The following is an 18,075-nucleotide window of genomic DNA, read 5'->3' on the forward strand; positions in this document are numbered from 1 at the left end:
TGGTGCTGTTGCTGGTTTGTGTTTTTTTTTTAACCTCTTTAAGTGAATATTGGAAACTTAGTTTTCCTAGTCCATCTTCTGTTCAAACTCACCAGTAAGCAGGATAATGCTACTTAAAACAGCCTATTTTTCTCCTATTCCATTGAGAAAAACTAAGATAAAGATCTAATGTTGGTGAAGCCACAGGGAGATTCTGGGCATGTCAATTGTTACTGACAACTGTAACTAAGGCAACTAAGGGGAATTCATCAAAATGAAATAAAATACTCAGGCACTCGAAGGAGCTATGCGGCTTACTGGTAATGTTTCCTTATATGGGCGCTGGAGATGTGGGCTGTACAGTTTATGAAAATTCATTTAAGCTTTATACTTACAATACGTCCAATTTTCTGTATGTGTATCATATTTCAGGAAAATTTTTAAAACGCCTTTTGCCACAGTCCATAGGTACCAATAAGGGCACGGCTTACTGGCGGGGAACAGGGACCGACCTGAATACCCCTTCACAAGGGAATCATTCCAAGTGCTCCGGGGTCCGGACTCCTGCTCTCTTAAGTCGAACACATTCAATGACTCGCACGCCCTCTTTTCTAAATAAACCGGGTCGGGGAGGGGGAATTGACGCCGGTCACCTCCGGGAAGGGGTTCTGAGGAGACAGTGAATTCATCGGCCTTCCCCGGGAGCTCCAGCAGCGGCCACCCGCGCTTGCCCTGGCCCCGCCCCCTCCCCCCCGAACCCGCGCGGCTAGCCCTCGGCCCGCCCCCGGCCCGAAGGCCCCGCCCACACCACGTGACCTCCACGTCTGCAGTGCGCGCGCGTCGGAGAAGAACGCCGGACGGCTTGCTGGCGCGATGGTGAGGGCCGTGGGGTGACGGGGCGCCGGGGCGGGCTGGGAGGGCCCCGACTCTCGCCTTTGCTGCCACGGGAGACTGAGCGCCGGGGCGGGGAGGTGGAGGCAGTCCCGGCCCCTCGCAGACACCTGGGTGCGGTCGTGAGGGCCGAGCGTCCGGCTGGCAGGACGGGCGGGCTGGGGGGGCCGCGAGCTTGGAGTCCCGGTGCTTCCTCCGCGGGAAGGAAGGGCCCGCACCCCCCAGGGCTGGAAGTGGATGCTGCCTGGAACGGGAGCGCTTCCAGGGCTTCCTCGCCCCCGGACGACCTCCCAGAGGTGCCCTCTTCCCGGGCCTCCTGTGTGACCTGGAGAACAACTTGCATAGAATTAGGCTCAGTCTTACGGCCAGTTCGGAAGTCTTTCCATCCTTCCCAGAGCCAGAAAGGAGTAGACGTGGGGTTGGGTCTTCTCAACAGCTCCATACATTTATTCCTTCAACAGACTTTGAGTGCCTACTCTCCACCATCCAGCGTGCCAGGCACTGAGGCTTACGCTGCAGGAGGCTTGACTTGGCAGGCATAATTAAGACTTGAGGGGAGGGGACCTAACTGTGCCTTGTGTGTACCGTTAGGAAGGCTTCCTGAGGGTGACAGCAACCGGAGGGCGTTAGGGCAGGGAAGAGAACTGGCCGGCTGCAGTGCAGATTGTTAGGAGGCTTGGGGAGGGGGCCCTCTATCTTCAGAGAACAGCCTTCAGGTGAGAGAGAGCATGGCTCACTAGGATGCACGTAACCTAGCTGGAAGGGTATCATCTGGACGTTAGTGAAACATGAGACTCAACAGGTAACAAAGACCAAATCCTGCTGGGTCCTGAGAGCACTGAAAGGAGTTTAGACTTTAAGAAGAGGGCCCTGGGAAGCTGGGAAAATCCTCTTGGCTGACTTGTGGAGGGAGCAGGAGGGAAGCAGACCCCCAGGGGATGGTGGTGACCTGAGTTAGGGCGGAGAGAGTGGAGATAGAAGTGGGGAAAGGCATGAGGGAAAAGGGAGAGCGGGGTGACTGGGGTTGGCTCCTGGGTGGTGGTGCTCAGAGGGGTGGAAAATATAGGAAGGGGAGCAGGTTTCAGTGCGAAGACCAAAAGTTAACTTTGATGGGCGGCTCTGTGTGAGGTTTCTGCTAGCCATCAGGTGCAGCTGGCTAGAAGACAGTCTAGATTTAAGGGTCTAAGACTCAGAAGAGAAGCTACAGTGCAGTTATAAATTGGGGAGTCAGCACAAAGATGATCCTTGTAAGCCTAAAAACATGTAACATCTCAGTGATGTGAATTGGGAACAGAGGACCCAGCGCAGAACCTAGAGAAATGCCAGCATTTTAAGAAATTACACAAGGAAGACATTCTTGTAAAAAATGTAGATAATGCAGAGATGGTAGATGACTTCTGTGAGTAGAAGTCGGGGCTCATGAACTTAGGAAAAACCTCACATCTTAATTTTCACTAACTTCAAACTGAAATTTAGCATTTCCTTCCATTATGAATGTTGGCAGCCAACCCCAGTTATTCATAGCACCTCTGACTTTGTCACCAATAGAAATTAGTTATTTTCATATCATATTACAGCTGGTGACATTGTTCACATATTTATGCAGATCATTTTAAGTTACGGGTATTAGACTTGAAACATCACATCACCAATTTGACTGTCTTGACTTAGTTTAACTTAGTTTCCTTTGCAGTCCTGTGTATTTTATGCATTTATAAACATGGTTTTGAGAAAGGCCTATAAGGCTCCACCAGATGCCAGATGAGGCTCTGGCAGAAAAAGGTGAAAAACTCCTGAAATAGAGACAGAAGTGCAAGACTATCCTTAATGCCCTGTCACCTCATCAGTTGTCCCAGGCCCCTGCCCCAGAGTAATGATGCAGGCAGTGTGCAGAGATCACCATTTGGGGGCTGGGGGAAGGAGGGTGAGCCAGCAAATGAGACCGAGGCAAGGACAGGGAACAATACTCTCCTGTATGCTGCTTCACCAGGGAGGACAGGTTCATGTGGGATGCTGCTGAGGAGTTGGGAAGAAGAAGGCCAGATTTAGTGACAGTCATTTGGGACCACGGCTAGAGGACTTCATGGGAAGCCCACATACAAGCACCAGTGCTGGGGGTTCAGGCGAAAAACAGCAAGAGAGCTGGTGGTTGAAGGATTGTGGAGCAGGTCTGACATGACCGAGGTGACTGGTTGGGGCAAGTAGGGGACATGGTGTTGCCAGGCTGCACTGAGGGCCCAGCAGAACCAGGAGAATGTGGGTGTCCTTGGTTTGCGGGGTTTTGTTCCCAGCATCTGTAAGCAGCCTGTATGTAAGAGGTGTGGGAAGCTGGCCATGTATGTTGCTGTGCTCTGGAGCTTTGCCGGGCAGACAGGCCGAAGGACAGTTGATCCAGGGAACGGAGAATATTGGCAAGATGTGGCCAGCATTCTAACAGGAGACAGACCTCGAGGAAATAATAAATGTGATGTCTTCTGTGGAGATCAAGAAAGAAGGTTAGGGACTAAAGCATGATGGAGAAGAGCTATTTTATCTTTGAACAGTTTTACTGAGATAAAATCAATAATAACACACATTTATAAATGCACAGTTCAATAAGTTCTGAAATGTTTATGTTCCTACGATCAAGATAATGAACATACCCACTGGCCTCTGAAACTCCTTTGTACAAGGGGCTGATTTAGAACAGGGGTGGGCAGGGGTGCCTGGTGGCTCAGTTGGTTAAGTGTCCAACTCTTGGTTTCAGCTGAGGTCATGATCTTCAGAGTCCTGGGACTGAGCCCTGGGTCAGGCTCTGTGCTCAGTGCAGAGTCCGCTTGAGATTCTCCCTCTCCCTCTGCCCCTCCCATTGGTGTTCTCGTGCTGTCTCAAATAAATAAGTAAATCTCAAGAAAAGAAAGAAAAAAGAAGGAAGGAAAGAAGGTCAGAGAAGGCCCATTTGAGTGGAGACCAGAAGGAGGTGAGAGAGCAGGGTGTGCAGAGGGGCAGCAAGGACAGGATGGGGAGTGCCTGGTGTAGCCGGAATAGCAGGGAGGCCAGTGTGGCTGGAGCTGGCGGGGGGAGGTGATAGGTCACTGACGTCATGACAAGGACATTGTTCTGTTCTGTACTCACAGCGCTTAGAGTGGGGTCTGCCACAGAGAAGTTTGCCAGAGTCAGTGTTTCCTGAGCACATGAATGCCTAGGATAGGCAACAGAGCAAGGTTTGGTGGCAGGTGGGTCTGTGAGGGGGTTCTCTAAACAGCCTAGTAATAGGAAAGAACAAATGGCCAGAGGCATCCATCTTGGACAGGAAACATGGATCCCTGAGGAGCAGTAATGTGGGAGACCCCTGGCCACACTTGAGCCCTGAATCTTGACCGCCTGCCTCACTCCTATGCAGAGGTTCCGGTTCTGTGGTGATCTGGACTGTCCTGACTGGGTCCTGGCGGAGATCAGCACGCTGGCCAAGATTGTTGAGTGCACGGGGTCTTCTAGGGTGGGAGGCGGGGATTGAGGGTAGGGGTTTTGGGGAGGGAGGGTGGTGAGGTCCCTCTGAGGTTGGGGCCTCAGTGCCCTCAGCTTGTCCTAGCCTGCTTTGTGACTCTAATCATGTGGCCAGCCCCCCAGCATGGAGGGGTGGGGTGAGCCAGTTTGGCTCATGCAAGGCCTTTCCCTCCAGTCCTCCGTGAAGCTGAGGTTGCTGTGTAGCCAGGTGCTGAAGGAGCTTCTGGGACAGGGGATTGACGTGAGTGCAGGGCCCAGCACCCCACTCTTCCATGACCCTCTGATCCTTACTGCCCTGAAAGTGCACCAGAACCGGGGGCGGTGGCGGGGAGGGCAATCAGGATGCAGACTGGGGTGCAGGTGGCTGGTGAGCAGGGGCCTGGCACCCCCTGAGGGCCTCCTTTCCCCATAGTACGAGAAGATCCTGAAGCTCACCGCTGATGCCAGGTTTGGTGAGTACCCGCTCAATCCGCAGATCTTTGGGCCGCAGTGGATGCTCAGCGGGGCTTAGCACAGTGGCCCCTCCTCCCAGCAGCCTGTCCTGCTGCACTTGCCTCAGCAGAGGAGCCCCAGGGAAGGAGCTGTGTTGTCAGTCCCGCCCTCTGCCTGTTCCTGGGGAGGCAGTAGCTGTGCTCATGGCTCAAGGAGGCCCGGGCGCTGGGAGCTGAAGATAGTGGGGCAACAAGAAGGTGGCCAAGGCCACAGTGACATTCCCCTACCCCACCCACGGGTCCCCCCAGAGTCGGGCGATGTCAAGGCCACGGTGGCAGTGCTGAGTTTCATCCTCTCCAGTGCGGCCAAGCATAGCGTGGATGGCGAGTCCTTGTCTAGTGAACTGCAGCAGCTGGGGCTCCCCAAAGGTACGGGTATGCAGGCAGGCGGGCGGGGGACCTGTGTGCCCGGGGTGCTGGGCAGCAGGCCAGGGCGAGTGGCTTTGAGATGTGCCCTGCCCTCCGGGAACCTGACCCGCCCTGTGAGCAGTCTGAGCCCCCACCGGCTACATCATGGGGCCTCCATTCTGTTCCCAGAGCACGCGGCCAGCCTGTGTCGCTGTTATGAGGAGAAGCAAAGCCCGCTACAGGAGCATCTGCGGGCCTGCAGCCTGCGTGGTGAGTGTGGCAGGGGCCAGGGTGGAGTTTGGGCTCCGATCTGGAAGATGTATGCTGCGTGGGAGGTGCTGGTCCTCAGAAAGGAGACTTAACCCTGGTCACATGTCAGGCAGTCATGGAGCCAGGACTCCTGACTCCAGCCCAGATTTCTTTACTCTGAGACCTGCTGTGGATAATCTCGCTACTGATTATTGAGCCCTTTCCCTAGGTCAGAGGGAGGAGAGGTTCTCAAAGCCACACAGCCTTGAAGGGTTGAGAACGGAGCCGGGTGTGGGCTGAGGGCTGTGTAGCTCAGCAGCCTGTGATCCTGACAGCCACCCCGTTTCACAGTGAACAGGCTGGCAGGTGTGGGCTGGCGGGTGGACTACACCCTGAGCTCCAGCTTGCTTCGGGCTGTGGCAGAGCCCATGGTGCACCTGAAGCTGGAGGTGGCAGCTGCCTCGGGTGCCGCAGCCCAGCCTGTGGCCATGTCGCTCTCAGCTGACAAGTTCCAGGTCCTCCTTGCAGGTGAGACTCAGCTGTCCCTGAAAGGGGAAGGGGCCCTCCCAGATCCCACCGGACTGCCACCCACCTGCTCACCTCTTCCCTCTGCAGAACTGAAGCAGGCTCAGACCCTGATGAGTTCCCTGGCCTGAGGAGAAGTGTGTTTGGGGCCCGTGTTGCATCACTGCCCTCCAAACTCCTCTTGGGTGGCCGCAACTCCAGGACCCTGGAGGCCTGGCCTCCCAGATCTCTGACTTGCTAGATTCCCACATGAGAATTCAGCATAAGGATTCTGAGGACTTCTTGAGCATTGCCTTCCCTGCCCCGCGAAGGGCACTTGTCAGCAGTTCTGATGAGCCGGAAGAATAAACTGAAGTGTAAAGGTGTGCGTGCACAGGTTTCTTTTTGGCTCAGATGAAAGGTTTTTGTGAGAGGAACCAAGTGACATCCCAACCTCCCTGGCCTATTACTCGCTCTCTCTTTTCAGCTGCTGGGTGAGGCAGAATGAGGACTGACCTTGTCTGTAGATCAGAAAGTCAGGGTTCTAGCTTCCAGTCCTGCAGTGTTTGTGGCTCTGCCTCCTGTGCTGGCCGTGTCTGCAGGCTGAGAGCAAGCTCACGGCCCCAGTGCAAGATGCCCCGAGTAGAGAAAGGAGAGAGCCTCGCTCTTCCTGCCATCTTCGTTTGAAAGAGAGGAGGGCCTGTGCCTGAACCACTCATTGGCAAGAGGAGTGGGGTTAGGGGCTGCATGTGTGTGTCCACCCCCATTCCTTGTTGAAGCCCTAACCCTTCAGTGAGATGGTTTTAGGAGATGGGGTTTTGGACAGTACTTAGTTTTAACCCACTGAGCCACCCAGGTGCCCCGGACAGTAATTAGTTTTAGATGAAGTTATGAGAGTGGGACCTTCATGAAGGGATTAGTGCCCTTAGAAGAAGAGAAAGGCTCTCTCCACAATTGAGTACCAAGAAAAGGCCACATGAGAACAGCAAAGCAGGAGAAGGCCCTCACTAAGAACCAAATCTGCCAGCTCCTTGATCTTGGACTTCCCAGCCTCTGGAACTATGAGAAATAAATGTCTGCTGTTTAAGCCACCCAGTCTATGGGGTTTTGTGACAGTACCCTGAGCTAAGACAAGTGGCCTGAGAACATCTTGGGGTGCAGGGAAGCTACCAAACAACAATGAGAGCCCTCAGGAGGAGCCAGGTCGTTCCATTGGCCAAAGATGTGACAGTTGTAAGCATCAAAAAGTTAAGGACTGACTCCAGTCCTGACCTCTGCTTCTGGGAAAATGGGGCAGATGCACTTGCCCTGTTCCTCCCACTAAGTACAGCTGAAAACCTTGGACAGAAGACTCTACAAGGTGAAGAGAAGGCAGATTCTCTGAGATCCTCAGGAATTGGGAGAACAGCAGAGCAGAGCCATCCTTAGGTTTTCTTTTTGCTCCATGTGTCCTGGGCTGGGTGCTAGAGACTGGCAACCCAAGAAACCCCAGCACACCGAAAGCCCCAACCGCAGCATGCTCTCTTGAGCCAGGGGATCAGGAAAGGGGCCATCTGATGAGACGGGAGACTTAGAGATGGCAGCTGCTGTCCTCCAGTCACACCGCAGAGAAACTGCAGCCCCTCTTCCACCCCCGGCATGTATGCATATATATTCTATATATGTATATACATCTACAAAATATATATAATTTTTTGCATGCAAGCAAGGGAGGGGGAGAGAGAATCAAGCAGATAAGAGCTCGATCTCATGACCCTGAGATCATGACCTGGGTTGAAATGAAGACTCGGATGTTCAACCAAGTGAACCCCCCAAGTGCTCCAAGAAGATTTAAATAAGATGCAGAGTCTCAATACCCCAAATGTCCAGGATTCAAAAAAACAAACAAACTGAGAGCTAAGATCTCAACTTTAATGAGAAAACAACAGATGCCAACACTAAGATAACTCCTGACTTGTATGACAGGGATTTTAAAGTAGCCGTCATAAAAATGCCTCAGGTCTTAACAAGGAAATAGAAAATACAAAGAATGAGAAGTTTTAGAAAAATCTGTAATCAAAGTAAAAATAAGCTGGACTGAACAACAGAAGAAAGAATCCATAAATTTGAAGATAATCATAGAAATTACCCAATCTGACAACAGAAATTAGTTTGGGAAATAAACACACAGAAAACAATCAAACAGAGCCTCGGAGCCTGCAGGCTGTAACATCAGATCTAATATTCATGTCATCAGAGTCCCAGAAGGTGAGGAGAAAGAGGGCAGAACAGAAAAAGCATGCACAGAAATCATGGCTGCAAATTTCCCCCATATGGCAGAAGACCCAAGCCTACAGAATCAAGAAGCTGAATGAATCCTATATGGGTTAAACCCAAAGAAATCCATGCCGAGGTACAACATTACAACAAACTTCTGAAAACTAAAGAAAACAATCTTGAAAGCAGCAAGAGCGAAATGACATGTTACCTTATGGGGGGGAAACACATGAGTGGATTTCTTGCCAGAAACCATAGAGGCCAAAAGGGAGCAGCACAACATTTTTCAGGTCTGAAAGAAAAGTGTCAACTGAAAATTCTGTATTCCACAAAAACTACCTCAAGAGTAAAAGGGGAAAATCAAGATATTCTCAGATAAAGGATAACTAATATGATTTGTCACCAGCAGACCTAACCTAAAAATAAAAAGGCGAAAGGAGGATCTCTGATCAGGAAGGAAATGATAAGGAATCTTGGAACATCAGGGAGGAGGAATGATGGAAGGTGTGAAGCTGTGGATACAGTTAGACTTTCCTTGAGCATTTCAAGTTATGTTCAGCAGCTGGAGCAAAACATAAAACATTGTTGGATGTGGTAAGTAGAGGAAACACGCAAGGTTATTATAAACAGGAAAGGGGGAAAGGAGGTGAGATTCCTACATTTAGAATGTCAACACCAGTGAACTGTGGCAAGTACGTGTGCATAGTATCTAGAACAGCTACTTCAAAGGCCGTGCAATGTATTGCACTTGAAACCCATACTGATAAGTCAAACTGGAGTTCTAAAAATTCAGGTCACCCACAGGAGGGCAGGAGGAAGACCAAAGAGAAATGGAGTAAACAAAAAGCAGCAGGCGGAAGTCATAGGAAATTCTAAGTTTGCTCAAATGTTTCACATTTGCTTGATTTCCCAGGTTGTATTCCCTCTTCTGTGCTGTCACAGAATCCCACAGGTGCATCTCTCCCTCCTGTTGTAATACGGCATTGTCATTTTGTATTTACTTATTTGCCTCTTTTACCCTTCTGAATTTCTTAAGGATGGGAATTATGTTCCTCTGTGTGTATAGTTTTGGTGCCTGATAAGTACTCCATTAAATGGGGGAGAAGATAAAGACGGCAGTGGATTTACTTGTGTTGAATGTAATAAAAAAAAATCCATGAATCAATAATAGGAAAGAGTCTATAAAAGACAAAGTCCCTCACCACCACCAAAAAACCCCAAATGAGTCCTATTGTCACCATTAGATGTTAGTGCACCAGATTCTTAGTCTGAAAATTGATCATTAAAGGGAAGGAATACAGAATTTATCCTGTCTTTTTAACATTTCAGGACAATCAAATGGCCTTAGTCAAAGAGGTAAAGCTCTTCTTTTTTTTTTTTTTTAAGATTTATTTATTGACAGAGAGATCACAAGTAGAGAGGCAGGCAGAGAGAGAGAGAGAAGCAGGCTTCCTGCTGAGCAGAAAGCCCGACATGGGACTCGATCCCAGGACCCCGAGATCATGACCCAAGCTGAAGGCAGTGGCTTAACCCACTGAGCCACCCAGGCGCCCCGGTAAAGCTCTTCTTTACAGAAGAATTCCCACTAAGGTACAAGGAGTGAGAGAAAAACCATCATTTTATAATTCCTGCTTAAATACTTGATTGAGGCAGGGATCCTTGGAGATGGTAGAGCCATTAGGTGAAAAGTTTATGTGATGTGAAACGGTATTTGCGGGGTGCTAAGGAATGCTTTCACACAGTCCAGCGCCCCTCAGCTGGACACTGGATAAACACTGGATAAACACGGACGACTACTCCGCAGTCGAAAGAAAACGGCTGATGAGCATAACATGGATGGTCTCAATGAATCATGCTGAGAAGCCAGAATCGGAAGGCTACATACTGACGATTCCGTTCATGTGGTAGCATGGAGAAGGCCAAAACCATAGGGACTGAAAGCAGGTCAGGGGTTGGCAACAGGTTGGGTGGAAGTGGAAACTGCCAGGTTGGCGGGGGGTGAGGGGAATGTATTCTTTTGATTGTGGCCATAGTTATGTGAGTGTATATATTTGTCAAAACCCATTCCACACGGTGAGTTTTACCTTAATTTAAACAAAACAACAAGATACCAACCAGCAGAGAAATCACCCCATCGGTTACTTAGTAGTCACGAGGTGTGAAACATCTTTACAAAGCAGAGACGGGCTGTCACAACCTCACCCGTGATTGGTTTCAGCCTCACTGACGTGGGACAGCCAGATGTTGGGTGTCTCCTACCGAGAAGCAGCGTGGAGTGCAGTGCATCTGAGTAAACATTCGGACAAATCCAGAGTGTGAAGGGGCCTCTCAGAAAACACCTGGGTTGGACTCTAGAAAGGTCAGTATCATGAAGACCAAAAAGGAGGGGTGGGGTGAGTGGGAAGATGAACGGGGTGGTTGCATCTGAATCAAAAAAATGATTGAAGAAACCTGTAACCCTTGGCGGAACTCTTAACAGACCAGCCATAAAAGACATTTTGGGGACAATTAAGGAAATTCGAACGTGGACTAGGTATTAGATGGCATTAATTTTATTAGGTATGATAAATGTGGCTTTGTAGGATACCGCTTTTTAGAGATGCATGTTGAAGTATTAGGGATGAAATGTGGTAGTTTGTTGTAGTTTGCCTAGTTTACTTCAGAATACTTTGGCCTCAAGAAATGAGGAAGCAGAAGTAGTATGAAGGGGCAGATCCGGGCTATGGGTCAGGCAGGCACCTGTGCCAACCGCACTTAGGACAGAATGCAAGCGCATTACAGAGGCCCCTTGAGACCACACTTACCATCTGAAGTCTGTTCTGCTCCGCCCACTTTTTATTGCTTGGCTACACTTGCCACCCTGCAGGTGGTGATGGTGCTTCTGTGTATGTGTTACGTCTGACTGTGCCTGGATGTTTAGGGGCCACCACCGGGTCCCCAGGGCCTGCGTTTTTCACGCACCTGCGCGCCCTGCGCACAGGTGCAGGCACCTAGGCCTCTGGACCTTGCCGCTGTTTCCTGCTGGGAGTGCCTACCCTGTCTGGGACTAGTCAGGTGACTCCCCCCCCCCACTACTCCCCCCCCCACCCCACCCCACCCCATGGAGACAGCTGCAACCCGGGACCTCAGACCTGACCCCAATCCCGGCGGCTCCGAGCAGCAGGAAGCCAGGTTCCTCCACCACCTCCCGGACAGGTGACTGCCCCCAAAGCCTTTTCCACACCTGGGGCCCCCAGCCCATCCTAGCCAAGCACTGCCGCCTGCTCAAGAAACTACACTTCCCAGCAGGCGCCAGAGCAGCGACCTCAGCTCCCAGCATGCTCTTAGGCGCGGCTGGGCCCCCGCGTTAACCCTTCAGTGGCTGCAGGCTGACGGGGAGCTGCGTGGGGAGCAGGTTATTGGTGGGGGGAGGAAGCGGCAGAGCTGAGGAAGGGACCTGGGATTAGCTGAGGACGGGCAGCAGGGCCGGGTGGTGAAGGGGAAATGAGTAATGGGGTGCCTGCCCTGCGGAAGTTAAGAATCTGGGCTTTCACCTTTTACCGGGAAATGAACTCTTGGTGCCAGGCCCTAGATGGCGCAGAAGAGGGGGACGGGGGTAAGGGAGTCTGCCCTCCCTGGCTAAATCCCCCCTCTGCCCCACACAAAATTTGGCCTTGATCTTGGCAGGTCCTGGAGGAGAGTGGAAACTCCTCCCTGGCCAGGTGTCGGGGGTTTTTGATTCCCATGGGCTGGCGTTTGGTGCTGATGCGGGCATTTCCTCTACCCCCTTGGACCTTGGCCTGGAGCTCAGGAGCCCTTCCTGTCACCCTTGTCCTTTTCCCTCAATAGCCGTGGGCACCTGGTTCCAGCGCATATGCGCCTGGAGACACCTGCCTTCCCTCCCCCTTGTCCCAGGTCTGGTCCTGAGCAGTGGGTGGTGACAGGCTGGTCCTTGCTGCAGGCAGAGTCTCTGGCAGAGTAGCATGGTTCCCCGAGTTCTCATTCCCCAGGTGGGGTTAGAGTCGCTCCATCAGTTGTTCGGGACCAGGTGCAGGCGGGGTCCTAAGAAGTGGAGTCATGTCCTCTGAGGTGGGAGTGGAGGTAGAGGCAGACAACAAACAAGATGATTTCAGATTCTGGGGATGCCATGAAGAAAACTCAGTGGTGGTGGTGGGGCTGCTACCTCAGAGAGGGTGGTTAGGGAAGGCCTCTCTCCAGTGTCCCAGACTGAAGGGACAGCAGGGACAAAGACGTGGCAATGGGGAGACTGTGCCTGGAGCCAGTGAGTGAGGAAATGAGAGGACCCTGTGGGCCTAGCAGGGATCTGGGCTTCATTCTGCAAGCAGTGGGGGCTCCTGAAAGCCCCGTGGAGAGTGTTAAATAGGGCAGAGTCTTGCTTCCCCAAAGCTATGGGTCTATGAGCCCCATAGCGCCCTGGGTTTTCTGAGCACTGTCAGCTGGGGACCAGGGCCTATGGCCAGGCTGGCTGATTTGTCCGCCCATTGCAGCTAGTAGCGGCCCCCTCCAACCCTCAGGGTTCTCCTTTATAAAATGGGGTGATAATTCTATGTCACAAGGTGATGCTTGGCCCTACCTGCTGTCATCCTGCCTTCCCCCCTACAGGCCCAGCCACCCATTGCCCAGAATGCCTGAGGGCCCCGAGCTACATCTGGCCAGTCTCTATGTGAACGAGGCGTGCAAGGGACTGGTGTTTGCCGGGTGTGTGGAGAAGTCACCCGTCAGCCGCAACCCCGAGGTGCCGTTTGAGAGCAGCGCATACTGCATCTCCTCCTCGGCCCGTGGCAAGGAGCTGCGCCTGACTCTGAGCCCCCTGCCTGGGTCCCAGCCCCCACAGGAGCCACTGGCCCTGGTCTTCCGCTTTGGCATGTCTGGCTCCTTCCAGCTGGCGCCCCGGGACGCACTGCCAGCCCATGCCCACCTGCGCTTTTACACAGCTCCCCCTGGTCCCCCACTCGCCCTCTGCTTCGTGGACATCCGCCGCTTCGGCCATTGGGACCTCGGGGGCGAGTGGCAGCCCGGCCGCGGGCCTTGTGTCTTGCTGGAGTACGAGCAGTTCAGGTAGGCCCGGTACCAGGCGTGATGAGCACAGTCTTAGGCTCCCATCCTGGCTCTGTTAGTGCCTCGCTGGCCAGTGAGGAACAAGTTTAGTCCCCTCTGGTCCTCAGTCCCTTCATGTGTTAACAAAAAGTCTCCTTTCCCGGGGAGCTAATGGATGTGGAGCCCCAAAACAACTGATGTGGGGGGGGCAAGAGGAGGATGGGCAGGCCTGTCCCGAGGACACATGGCCAGCTCATGTCAGAGCTGGGGATCAGCATTCCACTGTGCTTCTCTGAGGCTAAGAAAGGTGACAGGGCTTTAACAACCTGACAAGAACGGTTCCTGCTCAGGTTCCCTTCCCTGAGCGGGAAGGAATTGCTTCGAGGCGGTGGGTTGCCTCATGCCACAGTTTCTGAAATGAGTTTGCGGTCTCCCACTTCTGCCTGCCCACTGGTCTGTGACCATCTGCCGGAGGGGTCACCGCCCCACCTGGGATGTGATGTGTGTCGCGGAGGATTGCATGGTGCCAGCCACTTCCCTTCCCTGAAACATGAAACGTGTGTGGGTTTCTTTTTTGTGCGAAGCCCTCTTCCAGGTGTTGGGTGGGTACTGCAGTGAGCAAGATGGATGTGGTCCCTCTCCCACAGGCTGAAGTTCAGGTAGGGCAGGGGGGATAAGGAAACAAAGTGGGTGACTTCAAATAGAAGAAAAATCCAAGAAGTAGATGACTCTTGGCCGGGGGGCTGGGGGTGGGGGATTAGGAAAAGACCACTCCAGGTGATTTGAGCCAAGGCCCGCCTGATAAAAAGGACCCAGCCTTTGCAAAGCCCTAGAGGGAAAGCGCTGTAGGGACAGAATCACAGACTCAAGGCCTGCAGTGGACTTGGTGAGTCCTCCCTTGGGACTGGCATGCTTTCCATTGGGCCTTAGACTCAGTGGCCCGTCAGGGTTGGTCAGGGTGTCTTGAGCACAACAGAAGCCACTTGATTCCTGGCCTTCCCAGGCACAACCGTGAGTTCACCCCAGGGTCCTGGATTCCTCCCACCTTAACCTTCCTGGGAAGTCATTACATGTCAGCTGGCTCTGAAGTTTCTCTCACGTGAGAAGTTTGGCTGTTTTTTTGGTCCCACTACTGGGGAGCATGCAGGGGTCTGCCCCCTAGTGCTCTGACCACTTAGGCTAGTGTTCCCCACTTGGCCCCAAACTGTGTCTTACGGCCCCTACTTCATATGCTCCTTGTGCCTGTTACTGAGTCAGTCTCTCCAGGATCCTTTCCCACAAAGAAACAAGGTGCATTTCCTCTTCATGGGGATGAGGAGGGACCTGGGACCCCTGGAGGTGGGGGCTGCTGGGACACTCTCTAACCACGACTTGTCAGCACACATCTGCTGCACAGTCAGCTCTGGCTTCCTTGAAGATCTTCAGGGTCTTCAGAAAAGTTGACCCCACCAGTGTCAGACCCACATTCTAGCCCATCAGAAGTTCCAGACAGGGAGCTCAGGCTCTTGGGACACCACGTGAGCTCTTGGGATCACCTTATTCTCCAAAAAGTCTTGAAGTCTTGAATCTGAGGGTCTTTGGTGATAGACCACAATGTCTACGGACTCGTGTGCTTCCTTGAGTACATTGCCTTTTTAAAAAAGATTTATTTGAGAGACAGTGAGCACAAGCAGTGAGAGGGGCAAAGGGAGAGGGAGAAGCACGCTCCCTGCTGAGCAGGGAGCCCGACCACTCAGGGCTCAATCCCAGGACCCCAGGATCATGACCTGAGCCAAAGACAAGACACCCAGGGCCCCGAACACATTGCTTTTGATTGGTATCTTTCACCATTCATAATGAATTCAAATCTCATATTGGTGTTCCCAATTAACAGGAAAATGGAGGGGCCCCTGCGGGGCTCAGATGGTTAAGCATCTTCCTTTGGCTCAGGTCATGATCCTGGGGTCCTGGGATGGAGCCCCACACCTGGCTCCCAGCTCAGCAGGGAGTCAGCTTCTCCCTCTGCCTCTCTGAAACGAATGAGCAAAATATTGAAAAAAAAGGAAAATGGAGGTTTTCACGGCCAATATAGCACCAAGGCTGGGAAAGGGGAACAGAGACTCCCACATTCCTTACCCTTGCATCCAGGTACAGGTACTGCCGGCCCCTCTCCCCTATCGTGTGTCAAGCCCTCAGGAAGGGGGTCTCATGTGCCCGGCTGGCTGTGTTCCTCCAGGGAGAACGTGTTACGAAACCTAGCGGACAAGGTCTTTGACCAGCCCATCTGCGAGGCCCTCTTGGACCAGAGGTTCTTCAATGGCATTGGCAACTATCTGCGGGCAGAGATCCTGTACCGGTCAGCAGGTGGACCGGGAGGACTAGGAAGGGCTGGGTGTGCCCACATTCTCCACTGCTTAGCATGGCTCCCTCTCTCCACCCCACTGCAGGCTGAGGATACCCCCTTTTGAGAAGGCCCGTAAGATTCTAGAGGAGCTGCAGCAGCGCAGGCCGGTGAGGGTGCAGGGAGCAATGCGGCCAACGACAACGAAGGCTGGGTTAGGTGTCTCTAGCTTTGGGCCCATTTCCCTTTCTCTGCAGTGTCCGGGGTGGGGGCAGATGGATTGTCTCTTGAGTCCCGCTAAGCTCTTGGGGTTCTGCACCCTGGGACTCATCTGCCTTCTGAGTGGCCCTGCCTCACGCTGCCAGCCAGTTCCTGCCTCTGCCCCTTCTCCAGAGCCCGGAGCTGACCCTGAGCCAGAAGATCAGGGCTAAGCTGCAGAACCCAGACCTGCTGGAACTGTGTCACTCCGTGCCCAAGGAAGTGGTCCAGCTGGGTGAGCCCTCGGAGCCAAAGATGGCTCTACCTCTGCTTCAAAATACTGTGGAACCCCAGGGCTGTTCCTGCCCTCCTTGGGGTGTGGATGTCTATAGAGTTAGTTGTTGCTACCTGGATCAAGCCTCCTCACTTGTTAGGCATCTATGTCCTCTGTGCAGCCCAGGAGGTGGGCAGGACAAGGGTTAATCACCCCACCCCAGGATGGGAAAGCCATGGCCCAGAGGCAGGGAGCCCCCAGCCTGAGGGCACACAGCTGGGGGAGGGAGAGCCTTGGCCCCCTGACGCAGTCCCTCAGCTGTGTGGCTAGGGTCCGGGCCAGGTCGACCAGGCTCCCCCTCCTCACAGCCCGAGTCTGCCTTCCGACTCCGGCCCGGTTCCTCTGTCCCACAGGGGGCAAAGGATATGGGCCAGAGCATGGGGAGGAGGACTTCGCTGCCTTCCGAGCATGGCTGCAGTGCTATGGCGTGCCTGGCATGAGCTCCCTGCGGGACCGGCGTGGCCGGACCATCTGGTTCCAGGTTTGGGCCCTAACCTCACACAGGCAAATGGAAATCCTGAGGAAGCTAGTGGGGTGGATAGGCCTGGGGTCCCAGTAGGGCAGGAGCTGGGGTCTCCTAGCAGCAGATGTCTAGGGCCTGTGGACACCCCCAGGGGTCACACTGTTCCCAATGGTATAGGATTTCCCCATGCTTTACTCCTCCTCTCCTTAGCCCCAGGGTCCCAGCCAGTGGAGCAGCCCAAGGCAGGGTGGCCCTGATGTGGGGTCCCACTGGGGGAGGATGGGTCTATCCGAGAGGCCTCTTAGGGGAGAAGCCCCACTGATTTGGAAGGGTAGTTGTGAACTCTGCTTTTCCAAGGAAAACTACCCCTGCTCTAGCCAGGTTGATTCCTGAGTTCTCATTCCATTTTAGGGGGATCCTGGACCCCTGGCCCCGAAAGGTAAGCCACTCTCAATGTAATAAGCTAGGAGAGCAGGAAGGACTAAGGTGCTTGCAAAAGCTACATCGCCCTTCTCCATCCCAGTCCTCACTCCACCCCTGGGAGTCCTCCCAGAGCGGGAGTCTGCGGGAAGGGGGCTGAGGGCACAGGATCCTCCCCCCGCCTAGTGTCAGTGTCCTGCAGGAGGCAAGTCCCGCAAGAAGAAATCCAAAGGAGCACAGCAGGGGCCTGAGCACAGACTGGAGGTATGTCTCCTCCCTTCATTCTCTCCTGCCCCAGCCGCACCCCCCAGGAGCCCTCCCTTGACAATGGGGGGCAACGATGGGTCCTGACCAACCTCTGAACTGCTCACAGAGCCCCCTGGGGACTATCTCCTCTACTCAGGACCCTCTCGTTCCAAGCACAGCCCCTTCCAGGACACGTGGGACACCCAGAGACCCTCCTGGTCAAAGTACAGCCCAGCAGCCAGAGGGGACCAGCCTCCAGCAGGACCCAGGGGTCCCGCCAGTCCCTGGGAAGGGAAAAAGGAGGAGGAGACCAGCAACCTCAGGTGGGCCTTGCCAGAAGGCTCTGTAGGAAGTGGTAGTGCTGGTGGGAAGACTGCGGGCAGAGGCGGAGGGGAGGCCATCAGGGCAGTCCTGAGCCTCACCCGTCCTCCTCCCAGGCCACCGCAGACCCCGAAGGATCAAAGCTGACACCCCATCCTTGGATAATGAGGGGACGGCAGCCTCTTAGCAGGAGGGCCTCCTTGCTCTGCCAAGCCCTGCGGGGCCTGGGCTGCTGGGGGCCAGGTGCCCCGGTTCTGTGGCTATTCCCTACACAACTATGATGTTTTTAATTGCACCCCATTCCTCATTTTTTAAACCCACATGAAAAATGCTATCATTTTTAATAAACAAATACACTTGAATTTCTTGGCACTTCTTGGGCTGGCTGTAGAAGGTCTGGGAAGCCCAACTTGGGAGAAGCTGTTGCCTGACCTTGGAAACAGGAGAGCCACCCAGGCAAGGCCGACTGAGCCCCTCCACCCGTCTTCAGGCCCTGGCTCTCAGAGGACTGCCTGCCTCTGCAGGTACAGCC

The 18,075-nt window shown here is 53.5% G+C and overlaps 2 protein-coding genes across 3 annotated transcripts; both read left to right on the forward strand.

Annotated features, from left to right (window-relative positions):
* The first annotated feature begins 809 nt into the window (after positions 1 to 809).
* LOC122898039 (COMM domain-containing protein 4) lies at positions 810 to 6,334 on the forward strand. Of its 2 annotated transcripts, XM_044236206.1 has the most exons (8): positions 810 to 855; positions 4,253 to 4,324; positions 4,532 to 4,597; positions 4,769 to 4,808; positions 5,097 to 5,216; positions 5,385 to 5,465; positions 5,796 to 5,972; positions 6,060 to 6,334. In XM_044236206.1, the coding sequence occupies exons 1-8, from the start codon at positions 853 to 855 to the stop codon at positions 6,098 to 6,100; spliced, it is 600 nt and encodes a 199-aa protein (XP_044092141.1). In that variant the 5' UTR covers positions 810 to 852; the 3' UTR covers positions 6,101 to 6,334. The 2 variants fall into 2 exon arrangements, with proteins under 2 accessions (XP_044092141.1, XP_044092140.1); XM_044236205.1 differs by having other exon boundaries at positions 5,796 to 6,334.
* Positions 6,335 to 11,816: 5,482 nt separating this feature from the next.
* Positions 11,817 to 17,905, forward strand: LOC122898038 (endonuclease 8-like 1). Its single transcript, XM_044236204.1, is given in 10 exon segments — positions 11,817 to 12,791; positions 12,794 to 13,262; positions 15,457 to 15,576; positions 15,668 to 15,731; positions 15,955 to 16,054; positions 16,447 to 16,574; positions 16,968 to 16,995; positions 17,179 to 17,240; positions 17,380 to 17,545; positions 17,660 to 17,905. Coding segments are annotated over 10 exon segments (1,236 nt in total). The 5' UTR covers positions 11,817 to 12,763; the 3' UTR covers positions 17,731 to 17,905.
* Positions 17,906 to 18,075: the final 170 nt, after the last annotated feature.

The sequence above is a fragment of the Neovison vison genome, unplaced genomic scaffold (genome assembly GCF_020171115.1).
Source record: "Neovison vison isolate M4711 unplaced genomic scaffold, ASM_NN_V1 Scaffold_093, whole genome shotgun sequence".
NCBI classification, from domain to species: Eukaryota; Metazoa; Chordata; class Mammalia; order Carnivora; family Mustelidae; genus Neogale; species Neogale vison.